At 36.6% G+C, this 22,540-nt stretch overlaps 1 protein-coding gene across 2 annotated transcripts in view; it reads right to left on the reverse strand.

The window, feature by feature from the left end:
- The window catches only part of LOC127435638 (SITS-binding protein-like), a 54,139-nt gene continuing 31,599 nt past the window's right edge, over positions 1–22,540 (reverse strand). The window contains exons 5-11 of one of the 2 annotated variants that reach the window (XR_007896271.1): positions 9,844–10,035; positions 9,473–9,741; positions 9,068–9,204; positions 7,893–8,014; positions 4,666–4,845; positions 2,162–2,458; positions 1–2,020 (exon numbers count right to left, since the gene is read on the reverse strand). Coding sequence is in view for 1 of the 2 variants with exons in the window: in XM_051689248.1 (XP_051545208.1) it covers positions 2,282–2,458; positions 4,666–4,845; positions 7,893–8,014; positions 9,068–9,204; positions 9,473–9,741; positions 9,844–10,035 (1,077 nt within the window). In the remaining variant the exon portion in view is untranslated. The other variant, XM_051689248.1, reaches the window with a different exon arrangement.

Consider the following 22,540-nt stretch of genomic DNA (forward strand, 5'->3'; position numbering starts at 1 on the left):
TAGGCTTAATTTACCTTTAAGCACTACTGTACTTGTACTACAGGTTTGTTTTTACTGTAAAACAGTAAACAATGCCATAATACAGTAAAATAACTAATACTATAATTTTTTTTAGTACAGCAAATACTATTATGATGTAAAAATACTTTACAATCACCATTGTTCTGATTTATTTATTCAAATTGTAAAGTATTTTTATATCATAATAGTATTTGTTGTACTAAATATTACTGTATTATAGTTATTTTTACTGCTTAATTGTCATGAAAATAATGTCTCAATGCAAAAAAAAAAATCTTAATGCAATAAACAATTGGCTTAATTTTTCTGTAAGCAAAATATAATGTCTTATTTCTTCCATTTGATTTTGGGGTGCAATATTTTCTTCACATATAGTCTCCAAAGGACAGTTAAAACAATGGGTTCCTACAGTAACAAAATGTAAACTTTATTGCAGATTGACATCTCTATTTTTCAGATTTTACAGAAGATAAAAACATTGAATGGCACAATGAATGATATATGCATACTGCTGTGGACAACTTGTGGCACCTGATTTATACAAAATGTAACTAGCAAAGATTATGCAGCAGGTAACATTTCAACATATCACTGTCATCAAAGTGTAGCATTTTAATATAAAATACAGGGGGAAAAAGCCTCCAAAAACACCACTCTATATAAGATCATCACAATTTTTCTCTTCCGGAAATGCACTAGTGAAAAGAGCATCAAAAACCACGAGATTAAGACACTAACAGTGTGCTGGGGCACAAGTAAGACATTTTCTCTCTTTTAGATTCAATTTGTTTGACCTGAGAAACCTGCACTTACAGTAAACATTCTACAATCACAGTGAAGATTAAGAAGACATTCCTAGTAGGCCACACATATCAGGTAACGCTGATCAACTTCTCATTGTCTCTCTCTGTACTGTAGTTTCATATGGTAGTGACTGAAATGAAGTCTCTAAGCGCTGGGACCCATGGTCCAAAGCTGGATCTTGTGAGGCACGATATATTCAAAGCTGAAGGAAAGTAGCAGCACCTCTATTATAATTTTGCATTTCTGAAATGTATTTCTAGAAATGCATTATTGTAAGGAATTTATCTGTATTTTATTAAATGCCACATACACCAGACACTACTTTTTTTCTTCTTTTTTTAGATATGAGCACATGATATGAGTATATGTGTCGTTAAAATCATCAATGTATTTAAATGCAGAGGTTAAAGCATACAGTAAGCTTTGTCATCAAATTGGCTGAATGATCAAGTTTAGTCAGTTTTGATTTAAATATAAAACTCTACCCTATATAAAATCCCATGTTAAACGGTCACTACATTGAAAATCACTCATGATCTAGTAATATGCTAGTGGTTTAATCTTGTCAATTAGAAGACGCTAAACTAAATAATTATTAAAATAAGCATACCAAAAACTACCTTTATGAAATAACAATATATCCAATATTGTGTGTTGCATTTAAACTAAGACTGTTCAGCTATGAAATGAGGAGAAATCATCTCCTATATTTTGATTGTCAGTGGCTCTTATCCTTGTACTATTGATTGATTTTGTTATTGTTTAATTAATATACAAAAGTAATTGTGCTATGTATGCTAAAAGCACTTCATTTCAATCTCCTCAATTATTAAGTGCTTGTAATCGCTCAGATTTTACAACAACAAACAAAACACCATGGCAATTTGAGGTACAGTTAAAACATTACACAGCTACAGCAAAATGTGCACAAATTTCAAGAAAAAACCCCGCTGGAGAAGAGTTGAGAAGAATCATAGTGAACTATTTTTCATCTTCATCCAACTTCAGCGAATCGTTTTTTGCTTGTAGTCTTTCTCTGCAGAGACTTTTGATTATTGTTTGGTCTTCTTTGTAAAATTCCATTGATTGTTTTTAAGCAAATAAAGGGTTTGATTTCTGGCTCCATTTCATGAGATGTGGACACAGTTCAACTTTAGGAGGCTGTCAGAATTTATCAAGTATAAACCACAGTTTTCTGAGGAAAAAAGCAAAAAAAAAAAAAAATCATGAATTAACAAAACAAATAGCCGAGAAAAACAAAATAGATCTAAAAATCATGAGACAATATAAAACACTTTGATTTTTAAGTGCAAATGTAAAGTTATCGTCTACCTACTCTCAAGACTCCTTGAGACACAGATAATGGTCTTTTTGGAAAGTGCAATTTGAGATCAGCACAAGTGAAAACTTCAAAAAAGTAAAAAAAATAAAATAAAAAATAAGTGGTAAGTAAGCCTTAGGATCTCCGTCGTATGAAAACCGGCACGTCCCCAAGGCCGACCGGGTAACTTTCCAGAAATGTCCCTCCATCAAACACCTGAGCGTTGTTAGTGTCCTGCCACTGAAAGTCACTCTCTGGCAGGTAAATGTCTCTTTGTATAACTCCCTTTTCAGTCACTGGTGCTACAAGGACCTACAAGGAAGAAAAAAAAAAATGGGTATACAATGATGTAGATCCTCACAAAATCCTAGCAGGTGTCAGCAAGTCAATACTTTTGTCAAGTGTTGGTGTCTGACTTAGTGCTGGGGTTGGGACTTCAAAAACATTAATATCAATCAATCATTTCCTTCTAACAGGAATGGGCGAATTGATCCTTGAGTACCGACACGTTCAATACCGATCTTGTATTAAGAGGATTGATTATCACATAAATACTATTTATCGAATCATAGTTTTTTAAACTTGTGATTTTATCAACCTAGTCTCATTAAATGAATGCTAATATAATGTTGCTGCAGTTTCCTGGTGAAATTACCACTAGAGGCGCTACAACTGTGCGTTTTATTCTTTTTCCAGACAAATCACAACTGCAACAGCTAATAATGACTTTATTAAAACTTATTTTTCACTCTGTTATTACTAACACCTGCTATTTTATACAAAAGTTAGTTCCAGTCCTCAAATCTGACGAGATGTTCCATGAGTACTGATGACTCAGAACAACAGCATTCGGACACTTTTTGTCTGTTTGTATCACTCCGCTTGTGTTCGTGCCATTCTAAACTAAAGTGTTAGAGCAGCGCAGATGTGTAAAAGAGCTAGAATGTGTCTTTTTATGTTTTTGTGTGACATTAAAGATTTTAGCCAGCAGGTGGCAACCAAAGACAATTTTTTATGAGCCATTTAAGTTTGACGTGCATCGGTTTTTCTAAAGTCATCGGCATTGCCTCACACTCCATGATCGCTCAGCTTACTACTGCAACATTACAGCTGGGAAAAACAGTTAAACTAATAGCTTCAGCATTAAGGCTTAACACAAAACAGAGACACAACAGACAGAGTAATCAAAAACATACATGGTTTCTGTAGTGAATGACTCTTGCGCCCCTGGTACCGTGAAATACTCAGGGGGAACCCCGTTCGGACGGCTATTTTTACACAGAGAAAATAGGATGTATTTGACCAGAATTCCATTATCGTTAGCAAGCTGACTAACACAAACCCTAGCCATTGTAACTAGCTCTAAAGTGACGTTTTTGAATTAGTACCGGAGGTTTATGCGCATCTTTTGAATGGCAGATCCTGATCTGTTGTGCAAGAAAGTAGTTCCATGCACAAATGCGTTTTTTTGTGACAGTCCTTAGTTTTTCCTCATTTGTTTTTTTTTTTTTTTTTATTTGTTCTTTAAACTGTAGTATAAAAGCAATACCACACTCGCAGTCGTGCTGTGTGGCCCTAAATCAGCATGATTCGGCCGCGAGTAATCAGGTATCATACAACACTCTTGCTCATGGAATATTGCTTTAATATCAAAACACTTTAACACTCTAATGCATCATTTGAAAAACAATAAATTTTAACGCTTGTATTACAGACCCACTTACATTTACACACTTGTTCCAATGTGATTAACTTCCATGGAAGCTCACCAGATAGAATGTTGGACTTTGGACTCGAAGACCGAGCCTCAAGCCCGGCCAAGGACGCTTGAAACAAAATTGAAAATAAAGCGAAAGTGCCATAGAAATGACAGGAAATGATGTGGTTGCTTCAGTAAATGTGCTTTTCATGTCACATTTGCTTTTACAACACTATCGGTTAGGTTTAGGCATTGGTTAAGGGTAAGCATGTTAGTTTTGTTCATCTCTCATTTATATTTTAGGACACTATTGGTTAGTTTTAGGTTAGGGAGGTACGTTTTACTCATTAAAATATCCATCTAACATTCACCTTAAAAACCTATTCTAATTACAACATTACTTCACTTGCTTTGCTTTCAAATATAATGCTAAATGAATAATAAAAATGTTAAGCTAAGAAATTGCTAAAAAAAAAAAATCAATTAAATGGAGGTATCAGTATTGGTATCGATATCGGTGATATTGACCTTTATAGTATTTGGTATCATATCGAAATGAAAATAAGTGTTATTTCCCAATCCCTACCATCTTATTTTATGGGTAGCTAGAGTTAGGGTTAGGATAACAGTTAGGGTTAGGACGTTGATCCAGGAAAATGTCAGACTTGGTGAAATCACATTCACTGTGCTATTTAGTGTGTAAGTTAATCTCAGTTAACTCCATTGGAACTGCCCTTATAAACTGTAAGTGTACTGCAAGTCACTTTTAAATGAGTAAAAAAAAATATGTGCATGTCTTACCTCCCTTGAAGCAGCTTACCTCATCTCCAACAAGGAACTCATCATCAATGGTGAATGTGACCGGGTCGTCCGGGCTGAGCCACCACAGTGGTCTGTAGATGGGGTTTCCATTAGCTTGCCATTCTTTTGCATATTTCAATATCAGAGGAACCACGAAGTCGTGGTGCTTGGCTATGTAGAATCTGGTGATGTTTAGGACCTAGGTGAAAGGTAAAGCTATTAACAAAACATAAATAATATGCACTGGCCCCAAGAAGTATTTGGAAACTTAAGTCACACTTAAAAAATAAAATAAATAAATATATGTATATATATCATTTTGTATTTATTTATTTTTTGTTATTGTCTGACACTGTTCTCATCTAGTTCTGCCGTGGTTCGTTTATAACATTCCTTGAGAGGACACATCCTCAAGTTAACATCCTTACCAGCCTCTGGTGACAGAAACAAAGCAAAACCAAGTTTATAAAAAATTTATTCTCAAGATGAAAATAGGGGGAAAAAGTTACATGAGATGAAATTTTAATGACTGCCTGAGTTCGGCCTAATTTTAAATGGAGAAAACAGGCTTGTGGCTTCCATTCCCGTTTTCCTCCTATTTAGACTCAACATAGTCATTGATTTGTACAGTCTCTAATGGGTGTTGGATAATCACACAAACTCACACACGTACTGACCTGACTCATGAGCCAATAACTCATTCAGAGTGGAAAATAAAGGCAAGTAAAGCCTTTCTATATGATCCACTAATACCAGTTTTAATACTAATTTCTGATTGATCTAAAGTCAACTAGATTTTAACATTTAACATGCCCATGCAAAACTCACCACCACATTGTTGAAAGCCTTACAACATTCAGAGTATTTGCTAATCAGTTGCAAAGGTGTTCTGACTGATTGCTAGTATGTTGCTAAGAAGTTTTGGAGTAAAAGAGCCCAGTGAAAGTGTTATGATGTTCTGAACCCTACTGTAGATACAATGTGATATGTGTGTGTACCCTTTACAATGTAAGTCTTTGAGATCTTTCATCTGTTTTATCGTCCTTTTGACGAAAACTGTCTGATTGCTTACAGTAATTGCACATCTTTCCTAAATAAGCTTCAGTAACTCATGTCCATGCTACAAACGATGTGGAATAAGCTGGGTTGGGGAGTAACGGAATACATGTAACGGGATTACGTATTTAAAATACAAAACATAAGTAACTGTATTCCACTACAGTTACAATTTAAATCATTGGTATTTAGAATACAGTTACATTCAAAAAGTATTTTGATTACTGAAGAGATTACTTTACATTTTATTGTCATTTGTTTCATTTAATATTTAGTCCTTTCAGATGGAGAACATTTATACATATAAATGATGCGAAACAAAGTGCATTTGAACAGCGGTGAAACACTTTCTTATGATGTGTTACATTCATACGAGCAGACAGAGAAATAAGTTTGAAGTAAGTTTGGAGCAGAAGAAATAGAAATAAACCTTGTGTAAATGGTCAGCTTTACACTAAGCTAAAATGCTATTTCTAGCCATTTTACATGCACATGTTACCAGGCACGATCATAATTTTTTTATCAAGAAAATTCACGTTGGATCATAATTTCTTTTTTCTAGTAAGACCTTTGATATTAGGGCAAAAATCATATTCTTGATAATAATTTTTGTATTGTTTTCCTGTAAAAATATCTAAAAATCCTTAAAACAAGATCAATTTGATTTATCTTGTTTTAGAAACAACACTGCATAAGATATTTTGGTTTTTCAGAGAATGTATTTTTAACATGTGTATTTTGTCTTACTGTACTGGCAGAGTTTTTATAGTCAAAACAAGAGAAAAAATCTACCAGTGCTGAAGAAGTAATACAAAGTATTTAGAATACGTTACTGACCTTGAGTAATCTAATGGAATATGTTACAAATTACATTTTACAGCATGTATTCTGTAATCTGTAGTGGAATACATTTCAAAAGTAACCCTCCCAACCCTGGGGATAAGTTAGACGCCAAAGTTTTGGGCGTTAATGTAATAATACGTATGAGCAATAATAATAGTGATGTTTGGCTGCAGTTGTAATTAGCAAGCACTGCTAATTACAACTGAAACCCTCTAGAAATGTTTTTTTCCTCTTATTTATTACAAACTGTCATTGTCATTTGTTGTGCAATGGCTCTCATTATAGTTGAGATTGAGTGTCATAAATTTGAAAGAGACACTAATGCAGACCAGATGGACCCTTAACCACAGGTGATGTTGGGGAAAGGCCTAGCAATTACAGTCTGAATTGCAAGAAAAACAGCCACTTGGAGGATCCTCTGTGCCGGTCCCAAACACAAAATGGGCTCCAAGGGCTCAAACATATCAATGCATGAGACTAGATATTCTGGGATGAATTTAGCTAGTGTTTTGAGGAGGCCATTCTCATGATGCCCCATGGTGTGAATGAATATTATGTACCAAGTGTTATGTTAGAAGTGAAAAAGAAGACCCTCATGTTGTTCCAAACCTGTATGACTTGTTTTCCTCTTTGGAACACATAAGGAGAAATTTTAAATAATGTACTGGTCCCTTTAGTTTATGCAATTACAATGAATGGGTACTGGAGCTTTCAAGCATTAAAAAGGCCACAAAAGCACCATGTGTCATAAAACTTGTGCAGTGGGAACCTGCAGTTGATACCTTAAGCAGCTATTTCTACCTAATAAAACACTTAAAATTAGTTTTGTTGGTGTAACCTAATGTATTCAGCTTAATTCATTGATTCAATAATATTTGTGACTTCTTGACAGTTAATTTAGGTGTTACAACATCAAAACACATGTTTTTTTTTTAGGTTTAAGCCATATGAAAGCTATTTGGACCCCTTCTACTTCTATGGTACTTTTGCATCTTTTTTTTTTTACATTTTGAAACTATTCATTGTAATAGCATGGACAAGAACAACAAGTACATTAAAAGTATTACAAATTATTCTGAATCATTTCAGTTTTGAGTGAGCACATCCTTTATTCTTTAATGTCTAACTCTTAAAAGTGAAGGGACAGCATATTGTGCATAAAACACAATCAGTCTTTTTTCCGTTCAAAGAACTTTCTGGAAAACAGATGATGTCTTTCTTTTATTCTTTCTTTTGTACAACCTACTTGGTTCCATCATATCCCCTCTTTTCTGACCACAATGTGAAAAGAACTCAAATGAAAACTAAAACCCGAATGGGCCGAGGACCTGCCCTTGTGGCACTCACCCATTCCTTCTCAAAGACCCATGGAGGTGTCTGGAAGCTGATGACAGGAAGGAAGGCTGCGATCTCCAGCCAGCGGATGAAGAGCTCGTCATCTCCGACCAGTTCGGCAGAGAGAGCGCCACCTGTGATTGAGAGGCGTTCGTGTTTCTTCATCAACAAATTGAATACAATCAAATGAGAATAGCAGAGAAGTCAATGACTTTGTGCAATGCATAACATTGTTTATATTGCTTAAACTGTTTATTGTCTATATAGTGAATATTTTCTTCAAAGGAATAGTTCACCTCAAAAATGAAGAAGTCTGTAATCATTTACTAGCTTTTATGTTGTTCCAAACCTGCATACTGTTATTTCTTCCGTGGAACACAAAAGGAGAAACTTCACTCTTCTCTTTTCCATTTAGCAACAGTTCATAGTGATCAAACATGACAAAAAGCACCATAAAAGTAGTCCGTTTAACTTTGCACTATATTATAAGACTTCTAAGGCTGTGTGTGAGGAACAGGTCAAAATGTATTATTCACTGATAATCTTCCCCTATAGTGAACTGGTAAAATCAAGAATGAATCATTCATTTGTGCTGATTCTTTTCAATGAACCGATTGATCCAGTTCATGAATCGGACTCATCCGGTTCCAAAATTGATCTCAATGACTAAATGATCGCAAAGGTTCTCACTTTAACAGCTTACTAAATGGAAGATTATCAGTGAATAATGACTTATATTTCCCTTTTTTGCCCTCACACACAGCTAGCAAATGACTGTCATGTAGTTTTTTGTAATGTTTTGAGCTTGATGGACATGATCACTATGACCTGCCATTGTATGGAAAAGAGGTGCTTAAAGATTCTTCAAAATTCTCCTTTTTGTGTTCTATGGAAAAAATAAGAGCATACAGGTTTAGAACAACATGAGAGTGAGTAAAAGGTGGCAATATTTTCAATTTTGGGTGAACTATTCCTTTAAAAATTAGTATGTATTGTAATATAGTGTATGTGTACAATTCTATGTACTATACAACTCATTAAATTAGCAAATATAGTCTTTTTGTTTTTGTAACAGATAAAAGACGACTATTGTGCTTATCTATGGTGTGCATCTTCATGAAAGATAAATGTAGTGTGTAAATGCATGTATTTGTGTGTGTGTGTGTGTGTGTGTAGGCAGCTATTACCTACTGCATCAGGAATGAAGAAATTATATCCCAGAAGACTGTGATGCAGTAGGGATGGAATGATGCCCTTAAGGCCAGAGTAACTCCAGTCAGACTGTAGTGCACTCATACGGATGAAAAGCGGATTGTGGCTGGACCTGTGCAATGGAAATTGCACAATTAAAACACAGTTCAAATCACCTTCAGCATGTCTTTAATGAAGACGGCTCCCATTATTCAATATGTTTACATGCACTTTTAAATTTTGATTTCAGTCAGTCTAAAACAATAATTTTTTATTTTAAACTGTCATAAACATTTTGGTCCAACAGACTGAGTTTTGAGAAATCAGACTAACAGACCTAGATAATGCGTTTTAAGCTCGGCTTTGTCCAGCATGATTATTTGAACAATTAAACCAAATACCTTGTTCCCGAGGTGACAATGACATTGTCCCCTATTCTCTCTGCCAGGTCAGCAAGGAGTGTGATGTATTCATCCCCAACCAATGCCAGAGGGATGCGCAGGGCCTGTACCTCAAAAGGGTTTCCCTCTCCACCTTCCAGGATGACATACTCCATGCCCAAATGGCTATGCAAGCTGTCCACTTTGTCCAGAAACCAGTTAGTGGCTTCTGGGTTGGTGAGGTTCAGCTTCACACTGTATTTTCCTTTCCACTGAGTCAACAGAGGCACCTTGTGGAAGAGATTAAGAGTATGATGTAGGGGACAGATAAAATGTGAAAATATATTGCCGATGACCAGTAGAAAACCATGTGCAGGCAAAAACAGTTGTACCAGTTGACCCTGTGGCCCTGAGGGCAGGCTCAGCCAATAGTCAATGCCTTCCTGCATGGAGCTCTGGAACTGCTGGGAGTCCACACTCAGGTACGGGGACAGGGTGATGGAAATGTTTAGAAGCTTTACAAAAGGGAGGTCCCTGGTCTGTCTCTTAGACATCCTTTTCTTGCCATTGAGGTAGCCTTGGTCCTATAATCAAGGCAAAAAATTTAAAGTGTTGAGAAGTAACTGACCAAAAGTAGCAATGCTACAAACTTAAAGGGATATTTTACCCAAAAATGACAATTCTCTCATCATTTAGTCACCTTCATGCCATCCCAGATGTGTATGACTTTCTTTCTTCTGCAGAACACAAACATTTTTAGAAGAATATCTTGGCTCTGTAGGTCCTCACAATGTAAGTAAATGGTGACCAGAACTTTGAAGCACATAAAGGCAGCATACATTTAATCCATATGACTCCAGTGTTTTCTTTATTTTCTCCCCTTTTCTCCCTAATTTGGAATGCCCAATTCCCAATGCGCTCTAGGTCCTCGTGGTGGCAGAGGATGAATCTCAGTTGCCGCTCATCTTATCACATGGCTTGTTGAGCGCGTTACCACGGAGACATAGTGCATGTGGTGGCTTCATGCTATTCCCCGCGGCATCCACGCACAATTCAACACATGCCCCACCGAGAGCGAGGTTACCCCATGTGATTCTACCCTCCCTAGCAACAGGGCCAATTTGGTTGCTTAGGAGACCTGGCTGGAGTCACTCAGCACGCCCTGGATTTGAAATCGTGACTCCAGGGGTGGTAGTCAGCATCTTTACTTGCTGAGCTACACAGGCCCCCTCGACTCCAGTGGTTTAATCTATATCTTCAGAAGTGATGTTATAGATGTGGGTGAGAAACAAATCTATATTTAAATCCTTTTTTACTATAAATCTCCACTTTAAATTTCACATTCTTCTTTTGTTTTTGGCGATTCACATTTTTTGTGCATATCACCACCTACTGGGTAGGGAGGAGAATTTATAGTAAAAAAAGGACATAAATGTTGATCTGTTTCTCACCCGCACCTATCATATCGCTTCTGAAGTGTGGATTACTTTTATGCTGCCTTCATGTGCTTTTTGATTTTCAAAGTTTTGGACCCTGTTGACTTGCATGTTTTGGACCTACAGAGCTGAGATACTCTTACACATCTGGGATGGCATGAGGGTGAGTAAAAGCTGAGAGAATTGTCATTTTTGGGTGAACTATTCCTTTAAATTTAAATTATTTTTATTAAAAAGTCATTATTTAGTCACCTTTATGTTGTTCCAAACTCAAGGGACTTTCTTTTTTCAGTGGAATACAACAGGAGATGTTAGGCAGAATGATAGCCTCAGTCACCATTCAATTTCATTGCATCTGTTTTGTCCATATAATGAAAGTGAATAGTGACTTAGATCTAACAGCATCCTACCTAACATCTTTTTTGTTCCTCAATTAGGTCAAAAGTCAAACAAATCTTAAACAGTGGTGTAGTCAAGGGTGTACCAGGGTGTGCAAATGTTACCCAAAATGTCAGCTTGCACACCCAAATGAAATGAGGATCCATGTGATGATGAAAATTCGACACATCGATTATGGAATTTAATAATTGATTATAATGACTATAATAATACTCACTGTGTGACAGAGGCCATCTCAGATTACATGCGTGCTCTTTCAACATGACTGAGGAAAAAAGCACGCTTGTCTATGATATACCAAATTCGGCCTTCTTCACCATTATGCATAACTGCGAATAGCACATTGCTACAATGACACTGGAAACATTTGCTCTTGCGTGATGCTGCATCTTTACCGCTATTTTACTGAGCGGACCTGTAGTACTGGACAGTGCGTCAACACATGCAAAATAAGTTAGCTGTTGTTCTTTTCTTCCTCACCTGCCTTACTTTTTCTTTTCTTTCACGCTTTAACCAAACGTCCCTATGCTCCCTAAATGTAATGTATGTTTAATAAAGATTTTGAATCTTCTTACTGCTGTTATTGTGTTTCACAATGCATCACACATTAAATTCTTATCCACAATTAAGTTTTTGAGCCAGTGAATGTAAAACCTTGTGTATTTTTAATCAATATTCCTGTAAAATGCAAATTTCTCCTTCATATAAATTTTTTGTCTAAGCATATTTATTATCAATAATTATTAATCATTACAAAATAACTGAAATGATTTGTGACAGTTTTCAGTTTTTATGACTAAATATATCTACTAAATATATGCCTAATATCTGAATACATTAACAAGCCTATCTATTCCACTGACAATAGTAGTATTATTTGAAAAATAAAATAAAAAAGGCCTACGTTAAGACATTATAACGTAACATAGGGCTGAAAAAGTAATTTAGAGTTAAAAAGACATTATTGCAATGGTGGTCAAAGACACACCCTGTTTCTGGCAATGCGACTGATCTAAAATACCAAACTCTTTCTCATATAAAGCTTTGGGAAGTCTGGCTCATTTTAAAGAATTGCTTTGATGAGGATTCCTTTGAGATAGGATTCCTTAATTGGATTCAGGCAGTGCTGGAGAAGAACCAATTTAATTCAATTAAATTGCACTCGACCCAGGCAAACCCACTTGCGCCTAGACCAAATACCAAAACTTCATGGCCATGCCCACTGACTTCATGTGTATGACTTATGGTATAGTGCTGCACTTAGCGCTAGTGCTCTTAAAGTAGGGATAATTATGTTTTATAGCTTTATTAAGTGGTATTTAGTGTAAATATATCTGTTTGAATGCTGTTCATTGCTGTCACCTGAAATGAGATCCTCATTCTTTTTGTGCCATATAAATGCTGCTCATGCAACTAGTAATCCAAAAGTAATCAAAAAATTACCTAAAAGGTGTAATCTAACAGATTATGTAATTGATTAAAATTTTTGTCATGTAATTTATAATCAGTACCTGATTACAATTCAGACATAATCTACCCAAAACTGGTACTACTAATGTTCTTGTCAGCAAATCCACACTGTCAAATCCAAACATTCTGATACCGTATATGTGGGGACAAATTCATAATGTACTGTAGATCTAATGATAATCCAATACAAGAGACAACTTTCTGTCTGAAAAAACTGCTTCTAATTAAGCTTTAATGAGGTTAAAAGTGAGGTTCAGCCATTTTTCAAAATCATAATCAATACAAATTGACTGTATAACCTTTATAAACAGCATTTCATTAGATCTGTGGTCTTTAAACATTAAAAAAATATTTGAGAGATAGACTTCCTCTTGAAGATGCAAAGGGGCTCTCTATAAAGTTTTGGTAACAAATAACCCTTAACCACAAAAGCGCTGCATTTCCTAACTTGAACAGATCTAGACTTGTTTAGTACTATGGCTATTGGCTTACATTACAGTTCTGGCTATTGATTACTTTTCAAAGATGAGATTAGACTTTAGATTTGGCCTGAGAAAGAGTAATAAAGTGCAGCTAAAATCGACAGCTAACATAAAGTACCGCTAACATGTACTATAAGTGTTTCACTTATATTTCATTCTTATAACAAGGATGTAACTACATATTCAGGGTTGGTGGGGGGTGGCAACCAAATATAATAATTTAGTTTCAGCCATTGAAAAACCCAATTCAGTCTATCACCAATCTGAATACTGGGGTTGGTGAGCCTTTCCCCCTCAAAGTCTATGGTGGTTACAGACCTGTTATTAATCATTGATGATCATTAATTTTAACCATATGAGTGCAAATTACTTTTATTAGTCCCATCTGGATTTCATTTATCTATAAAAAAGCTTTAAAAAGGTATTTTTTTCAGACATATTGAACTCGTTCACCTGCAGCGGAATCCTTGTAAAGGTTCTGGTAATTTTCTGTTCCGACCAGTCGTCTGAGTATTCGTAAAGATTTGTACATCTCTCAAGCTCTGCGTAAAAACTAGTGCTGTCAAAATTAACGCATTGACGCATGCGATAAATGTAAAAGTTTTAACCTGTACATTTTTCTTAATAGCGATTAACGCATTTACAACATAAAACAGCATAAACACTGGTTAGAAGGGCGGAACCTTTGCGATGTGTCCGCCTGAACTCATTACACTGATGCACACACCACAAACACACACACAACAGCCGAGTCAGTGATCAAATGATGGAGAAAGGAGCTCTTGATGCTATTTGTTGTGTAAAACAAGCCCAGATGGGACTTGTTACAAAAAACAAAAAATATTTTTCAACCTAAGTAAGGTGCATTTTAATTACCACAGAAGCACGGCAAGTCTTAACTATCACCAAAACTCAGAATGAGACGTTTTTGTCTGCAAGCGCTTTTCATGTGGAGTTCAAAGCGGTGTTTGATGCTGACGCCCTGACACAAATCATGAACATGGCTTCACAATTGCTGTAATAAAGCTGATAGCCACAGACTACTGACAGATTGATATTGTGGAGGAAGGGAGTTAAGAGATTGAATGCCTATTGCCGGGAGTGGTGGTGGCGTAGTGGACTAAAGCACATAACTGGTAATCAGAAGGCTGCCAATTCAATCCCCACAGCCACCACCATTGTGTCCTTGAGCAAGACACTTAACTCCAGGTTGCTCCAGGGGGATTGTCCCTGTAATAAGTACACTGTAAGTTGCTTTGGATAAAAGCATCTGCTAAATGTAAAATGTATTGCAAGGATTATACATGAGGAGACTAGTTCTTTCAATTAGTCAAACTCCCACTTAGACTTTGGAAAATGTTACTTGAATTGGTGCTATTTTAGTGCATTTCTATCTTTATACTGTGGAAGGCTTTGTTTGGAAAATTTTAATAAAGCATTATATTGTTTCATTTTTTATTTTTTTTTAATTATTGACTGACAGCACTAGTAAAAACCTAAAAATGCTATCAATACGTGTATATTGTACATTTCAGTGTCTATCCAAACACACATAAATGTATGTGTAAACATTACGCACAAACATCTGCGAATACTAATGAGTTTGCATAGAAACTATATAATTGGTAGCATAAGGTAGCATTTTAATGTATGCAACAGCAGTCTGTAACTTCAGTTGCTTTAAATGCAGTCAGGTATATGACAGATTAAAGAGAGCAGTGGGTGTTAATGTCTCAAACTTCTATAATTTTGTTGATTATTTTTAACAGTACGGAAAATATATATTCTTTTTACCATCACTGAAAATAAAATAATAATAAAATCTCATAATGTTTTTAACATGAGAGCCGCTAGCTGTGCCATGGTTTCTGAGAAAATATAACAATAATGTAGTTTATATTAATCATACTGTACCTCTACAGCGCTGTGCTTATGATAAATCTGTGCAATAAATAGAGAATACTGGAAAGTGTATTAATAACCAAATTCATTCCAAGTCAAGCTGTTGGTTCTGCTTATGACTGAGTTTTTTTCAAGCTAAAATGGAAACTAGTCAGGAAAACAGAAACATTGAATCAGGATGGTTTCCCTATTGGAGTTTTGTATAACTGTCATACATTGGAAGGTTTTCCACTGCAATTCAATGGCAACATATTTATTCAGGTTGGTCTAGGAGAGTGTGGTCCTTGTATCGGATATTATGCAAACAAATATGGATTAACATCTCGGTGGGTGATCTGACAATCCATATTTTTCATTAGTTTAAAGGTGAAGTGTGCAATTTTTTCGATATTGAAAATATATTCATCCTAGTTTGATCTGCAGAGGCAAATTTAAGGAAGCCATTTGTAAGTTGATTCCCCTAATAAATGTACAAAATGCGGCCATGGGTTTGGGGTGGAACTATCTGTTCTACCAACCAATGGAAGGTAGGGGGAATGTTTCGGAAACGTTTAAAAACAGTCAATAGTTTTGCAAGTCCATTTGGTGACAGTAGTTGTACGAATAATTGCCCACTTTATCTTATCATGATTCCTTTTTTTTCTTTAAGAAATAAATGTTACAGAGAATTTAAGTCTTACACAGCTAAAATTAGTGTTTTTAAAACCTATAGTTAATTTAAAACACAAAACCTAAATGGGATGAAAGGAAAGATAAGATCGAGAAAATGTACCAGAAAAAAGACAATATATATACCCGACTAAAGAACTAAACTACAGTCATGAGTTATTGTAACAGGAGGGCTGTACTTAGCATTACAACATTGACATTATTGTCCTGATAAGCCTTTAAAATATTTAAGACATAGAGAACATTCTTTTCCTGGCAGAGTGCTCTTTTTTCCTTTCTTCTCTTTCACCTGCCTTTAATCTTTTCAGAAGAATTCAGCTCCCCCCGTAATTCAAACTTGAAATATGTTAAAATGCGTAAAGAATGATAGTGTATACTACACCAAATCCCTTAAACATTCTTCATTCATCACATATTGAACACAAAATAATTATGATTCCCAGTACTTTTGTTGTCTGTATTGGTTATTACCCTCTTTCTTGATTGTAAAGACATCATACAAGTAATGAAAGGATGTGGTGCTAAACTATTTTTCCTCACTATGCCTGAAATAATCATTTTTACAGGAACACTTGCATAATTTAACTTAAAATAAGTCTAAGATTTGGGTAAATGGCATTATTTATTGTACTGAATTAGTCCTGGAAAGCTACCTGTGACTAAACAACATCTACAAAAAAAAAAAGAAAAAAAGAAAAAAGAACAAGAAATCTGGCCCTTAGAAAATAACTGACTGCATAAATCAAACTACTTCTCATTTACTGATCTGTTATGGGTCATATCATGTAAATGTGGGTATGAAATATTGATACAGTATGATATTGGTCTTGGTGAACTAAATCTACTAACACTGCTGCTGCAGCTTCAGCAGAGCAAGTACAGAAACTTGCTACAGCTAGAAAATACACATTCATACTATGTTAGCATGTGGGCATGCTGCTGCTGCTGCACAATTACACAAAACGCAAGACATGCTGCATTGATCATGTGTTACATGCTGCTGCACAAATATACATAACAAACAATCCCCCAACAAAGCAGGGAAGCTGCACAAATGCATAACACATAAACACAAAACACAATCCCTCAACCAGGCAGATCTATTGCCAAGATTTGTGTACTGCTGCTGCTCCGAAGAGTCATGTGTATCCAGTGTATGCTAGCATGGTGTGCCTTGGCGACAGCCCCAATTGCTTAATGCTAATGAACTAAATTTCTATGTGTGCCTCAGCCTGCTTAGCCGAATAGCTTAAACGGATAGTGATCTAACTCATCATATGTACCTGAGCCAGGAAAGCCCGGAGATTATTTAACTAGTGACTAGAGACTAGCTATGTGTGAATTTATTTAAACTAATGACCTAAGATAGTGATGTGTGCCAGCCAGATTTGGCTAAGACTTTCCTTAAAAATGTGCTTCTATGTGTCATGGCCATATCGTGCAAGCTCATAGAAGAAAAGCCCTAGCAACAACCTGAGCAAATAGCATTTTCAGAGAAAACTCTTGCAGCGCGCTAGAGAGAAACCAGCTTATCTGCAAGACTGAGCCATTTAAATGTTAGACAAAGAGAGATATGGCTACCTGATAACAGTTAGAGAACCAATCAGCCTACACCATGAGAGCCGATTGGCTTAACATGTCACATGTGAGCGAGCCTATAGGCTAACAGATAGCAAGTCAAAGAACCTATCATCTTCCACCACATAGTGTTGCATGGCTGAACTTTGGTCATTTATTTTCTGCATGTTTTCACATCTTTAAGTATGATGTCTATAATATGGTTGATTTATAATATGGTTTAAGATGTCAGCCTATATGTAGCATACTCCACGCAACGTGCTGTACTACAAGGCTACAAACATATTAATTTGGGCAAAGTGGTTAATAAACTGAGGTGCATCAAGCTAGCCATCTAATCTCTGATTTAACTATGGCTTCCTGAAAGAGTTAGCTAGCTTACTGAGCTCCAGTGGGGACAAACAAGTATCAAGTCAAACAAGTAAGTGCTATCAAACAGCTACCTAGCAGGCTATATAAAACCTGGATAAAATATTTCTAATATCTAGCTCGTAAAATTTACATGAACATTGTTTTGTTACCCTATCCAGTATATAAAACATATTTCATTAAATAATGTTAATTAATATCCCCCAAATAATGTTCAAACTATAAACTTACCAGGTCCCATTGTAAACTATGAACTACAGAAAGTTTAACAGCTGGCTATAAATGTAAGGGTTTTAAAACCCAGCAAACGGTTGTTTCTGCAGTGAAATGAATGAAGGTGCTCGTGGTAATCTACCACAGTCAGCTCCAACTGCTTTTCATCACCGACAGACAGACTACTGGCCAAACAAAGGCAAAGTCAGAAAACATATTTTATTTGTGAATTGAAACATATATGAATCTTCAAAAAAGATCAGGGGCTTGGGACAATACATCAGGGGCTTATGTCCCTGAAGCCCCCCCATGCAACGCCACTGCAGAGAACAATTCATTGTTAGTTCTACTGTTGTGAGATCAATCAAGCATACATGCAAAAGAAAAATGTCTCGATCATTTATTCATTTTCATAAAATGCGTGATACCAGCATGTCAGTGTACTCGTCTAACTCAATGTGATATAAGCAAAATTGAACATAAAAATTTAAAAAACTGTCCAAAGATCTAGACACCCTGGAAACTATAGCAAAACTTAATTAAATGTTGCTCTACCAACCAGAGCCTCTCTGCACAACTGCGTGAGGATGAAGCACACCAAACATATTCTGATAGGCATGCTGGCTTTCGCATGAAAATTGCTTTGCATCATAAACTGCATCTTTGTGACCCTGTTTCAACCTAATTGTAGTTTGAATATGTAGAAAAATAAGACCCCCGCATTCGGAGTTGAGTTCTGTCCAGCTATGTTTTAACGCAAGAATCCTCATTTGTGCTTTCTGCCACAAGGTTTGCTGCCAATAGGTTTTGGTTTGTTGCCTGTACAGCTGCACGTTGCCTGAACAGCTGGAGTTCCGATTACTGCCCCCTGCTGTCTGGGACTTGCAAAATAATGAATGTGGTACATCAAGCTCGAATTGCTCCGATGGTAGAATATTCCTACCTTCCTAATATTCTTAATTCTGACCAAAATCATTTGAAAGCTCATCACATTAGAACTGTGTAATTGTTGAGCTGTGGTGTTTATGCAAATCTAAATTCCCCGTAGATGTGCGTGTAAGTGTGAATGTATATGTCTGTGTGTGTTTGCCCTGTGATGGACTGTTTCCCTACCTTCGGCCCGAGACAGCTGAGATAGGCTCCAGTACTACGCGCAACCCTATATAGGACAAGCGGCAATAGAAGATGGATGGATGGATGGATGGTGTTTATGTGGAAGATGCAGGTTTAAATTATGTCTGAAAGAGACTGTCTTTCTTAATGGGCAAGTGTGTAATTTCTGTGGCACTAGCATCACCAAATGTAATTGCAAAAAAAAATATAGTTTTCAAAAATATTTTCCCAACACTCCCTCCACCTGCCACTGGTTGGCCAAACAGATAGTCCTGTGCCAAACCCATGCCATTGGTTGAAGCAATGTTGCTGTCGAGGCATGCTTAAACAAAAAGAGCTTTGATAGTGACCCAGAGCTACAGTGGTTCCACTTTTGGGGGGAATGACTTACTTATAATTGTTTTTACATATTAAGCTGAAATAAAAGTATTTTAACATTTAACATCATATATGATTAATCTTTAATAAAAAAAAAGTGGCAAAATGCCCATATCATTGTTTAAAAGCATACAGCTAACGTAATACAGATTGCCCACACTGGCTACACAATATCAGTTTCCTTAACATAGCAAGCACAGCTAACTGGAAGCCAGTTCCCTACTGGTGTTTCAGTGAACCAGAGATGTGTGTCTTTGTCTCGGGGATCAGGCCGTGACCTCTCCTCCACTGCTGCAGATCCGCTTAGAAAAATTAAGCCTTTCATGTGTTCAGCACTGACCAGCTCTGACTGTTTTGTTCTGTCAGACTTAACTTAACAGCCCAGCTGCTGGCTTTTAATGTGAGACACTTCGACTTGGACACAGTGTTCCCACGTCCCTTGGTAACTCTGCCTGGTATGCACCTCAGTGTCAAAGCAAAATGCGCTCTGCCAGGACCAAGCCTGAATTAGTGATTATAATGTGTACATTCAGAAAGTTCAGCAACATCAGAATAAACCACACGAAAACAGGTTTCCTATGCAGAAAAATCATGGACTGATTAAATGTTTTACCTGAATTCACTGTAAGTCGCTTTGGATAAAAGCGTCTGCCAAATTAATAAATGTAATTGGTCGAGAAAACAGATAGCGCCGCCCCAAACTTATGCCATTGGTTGAGCTAATGTTGCTATGTCAAGCCACTCAAAAAACAGTTTAAAGTTTTGATAGTGCCACAGAGCCACAGTGTGGGGAACTTTTTGGGGAAATCAACCTAAATATGTCTTGTCTCTACAAATTAAACTGGCAAAAATATTTGAACACTGAAAAAATTACACTTTCACACCTTTAAATTTTAGCACATTTTGTTGTATCGGGCTGGGGTGCGTTTCCCAAAAGCACCGTATGCCAACTATGGTTGCAAGTACATCATTACAAACATAGTTAAACAAATTAGTGTTTCCCGAAACTACAGTTCTCCACCTGTGGTTAGAAGCATGGTTAGTTTTAAGTTTGCTGTCTGGACATTATTTCATCATTTCACTGAGGCTTCTATATCTGTTATTCCATATAACTTTATTCCTTTCAAGACTTTGATCACGTTTACATGCATTTAAGAAAACAAATTCCTGGGTTTTGCAGAAAGCGGCGTTCTGAAACGTCATGAAAACCCAAATGCAGTCATTAAAGGCTGTAAAGAGAAAGCGCTTTAACACGTGCAGTTTCTGTTGGAGAACACGGCTTCTGTGTCCATGTTAAAGCGCAAGTGCCATTTTTGGCTGCATTCCAAATGGGATAAATCAGCCTCCGAAGGGCACTTCAAAGGGAGAACAATCATAAAACACTGCCTGTCCAAAAAAAAAAAAAAAAAGAATTGCATACTCTAATATTTCATGTGACTGCCTTTAGCTTTGATTACCGTATGCCAAATCACAACATTTATTTCCGTCAATAGCTGCATATATTTTTGCCCGAGATTTAGTATTGATGACGGGAGAGTCGAACCACTCCGTAAAGTCTTCTACAGCACATCCCAAAGACTTTCAATGGGGTAAAGGTCAGGACTCTGTGGTGACCAATTCATGTGTGAAAGTGATTCCTCATGCTCCCTGAACCACTCTTTCACAATTTGAGCCTGATGAATCTTGGCATTGTCGTCCTGGAATATGTCCGTACCATCAGGTGGAAAAAAATCCATTGATGGAATAACCTGGTCATTCAATACATTCAGGTGGTCAGCTGACTTCATTTTATTGCTGCATAATGTTGCTGAGCCCAGACCTCACCAACTGAAGCAATCCCAGATCATAACACTGCCTCCTGAAACTTTTACAGTAGGCACTATGCATGATGGGCATTCTTACCCTGATGGGCCCATCACTTGGAGTAGGGTAAATCTGGACTCATCAGACCACATGACCTTTTTCCATTGCTCTACAGTCTAATCTTTATGCTCCCTAGCAAACTGAAGTTGTTTTTTCCGATTAGCCTCACTAACAAGTGGCTTTCTTGTGGCCACACAGCTGTTTAGTCCCAATCCTGTAAGTTCTTGTCACACTGTGCATGAGAAAATGCTCTTACTTTCACTATTAAACATAGACGTGAGTTCTACTGTCGATTTTTCACAATGTGACTTCACCAAGCGTTTTAGTGATCTCCAATCATGATCATTCAAGATTTTTTTCTGACAAAGCTGACGGCTCACCACTATCCTTCCAGGTTTTAATAATGCGTTGGACAGTTCCACGGGATATATCTTCCAACATGGTTGTTTAAGAAATGAGAAGCTACACACTGCATCATTTAGGGTTAAAAGTATTGTTGCCAGCTGAAACATATTAATCACTGCAATAATGATTCAATCATAGGCTCTTAAGTATCTGCTTATTTAAATCCAAACGGCAACTTTTTTTTAGGCCAGGCAGTGTAGTTATGCTGTAAGATTGCTTTAAACTGAATTTTCAATAAAAATGGCTTAAAAATCAGTTCCAAATTACTGTTATTTTGGAGCTCTGTATCTTTCAGTCCTCCTTTGCTCTCACAGTGGATGGTAAAGACTTTGAAGGGAATAGGGCATATGGAAGATCACTTTTGAGTGGAACGCACCCATGTGAAGAGTATACGTATGTGCTCAAGCATGTCAGGGGGCCATTATTGCAGCGCATATTATATTATCTCATTGTAATCATGTAATTACTAGCAAGCAACGGCAAGAAAGGAGCAGGCTATTTAATTTATATGAAGTTTTTCACACCTGCCTTCCAATCTACATGTTGATGTAATCCTTCCTCATGATCACGCAGCGTGTTTTCATCAGCTGAATGGGAGGCTAAACACTATTTAAATGTGACGAGACTCACGGCTGTGCGTGCAAGCCATTCAGCATCACAAGCAAATCAGTTATTTAGCACTTTTCGGTGAATCACACCTGCAAAATCCTAAAACTTTATTTCCAGGTTTAATTTATATTTTGAATAGACTCCATGAACCCCATGATGTGGGTTTATGTTTTTTCTTTTAATCGTTTAATATAGTTTTGAGT

Source organism: Myxocyprinus asiaticus, chromosome 46 (assembly GCF_019703515.2).
Source record: "Myxocyprinus asiaticus isolate MX2 ecotype Aquarium Trade chromosome 46, UBuf_Myxa_2, whole genome shotgun sequence".
NCBI lineage: Eukaryota > Metazoa > Chordata > Actinopteri > Cypriniformes > Catostomidae > Myxocyprinus > Myxocyprinus asiaticus.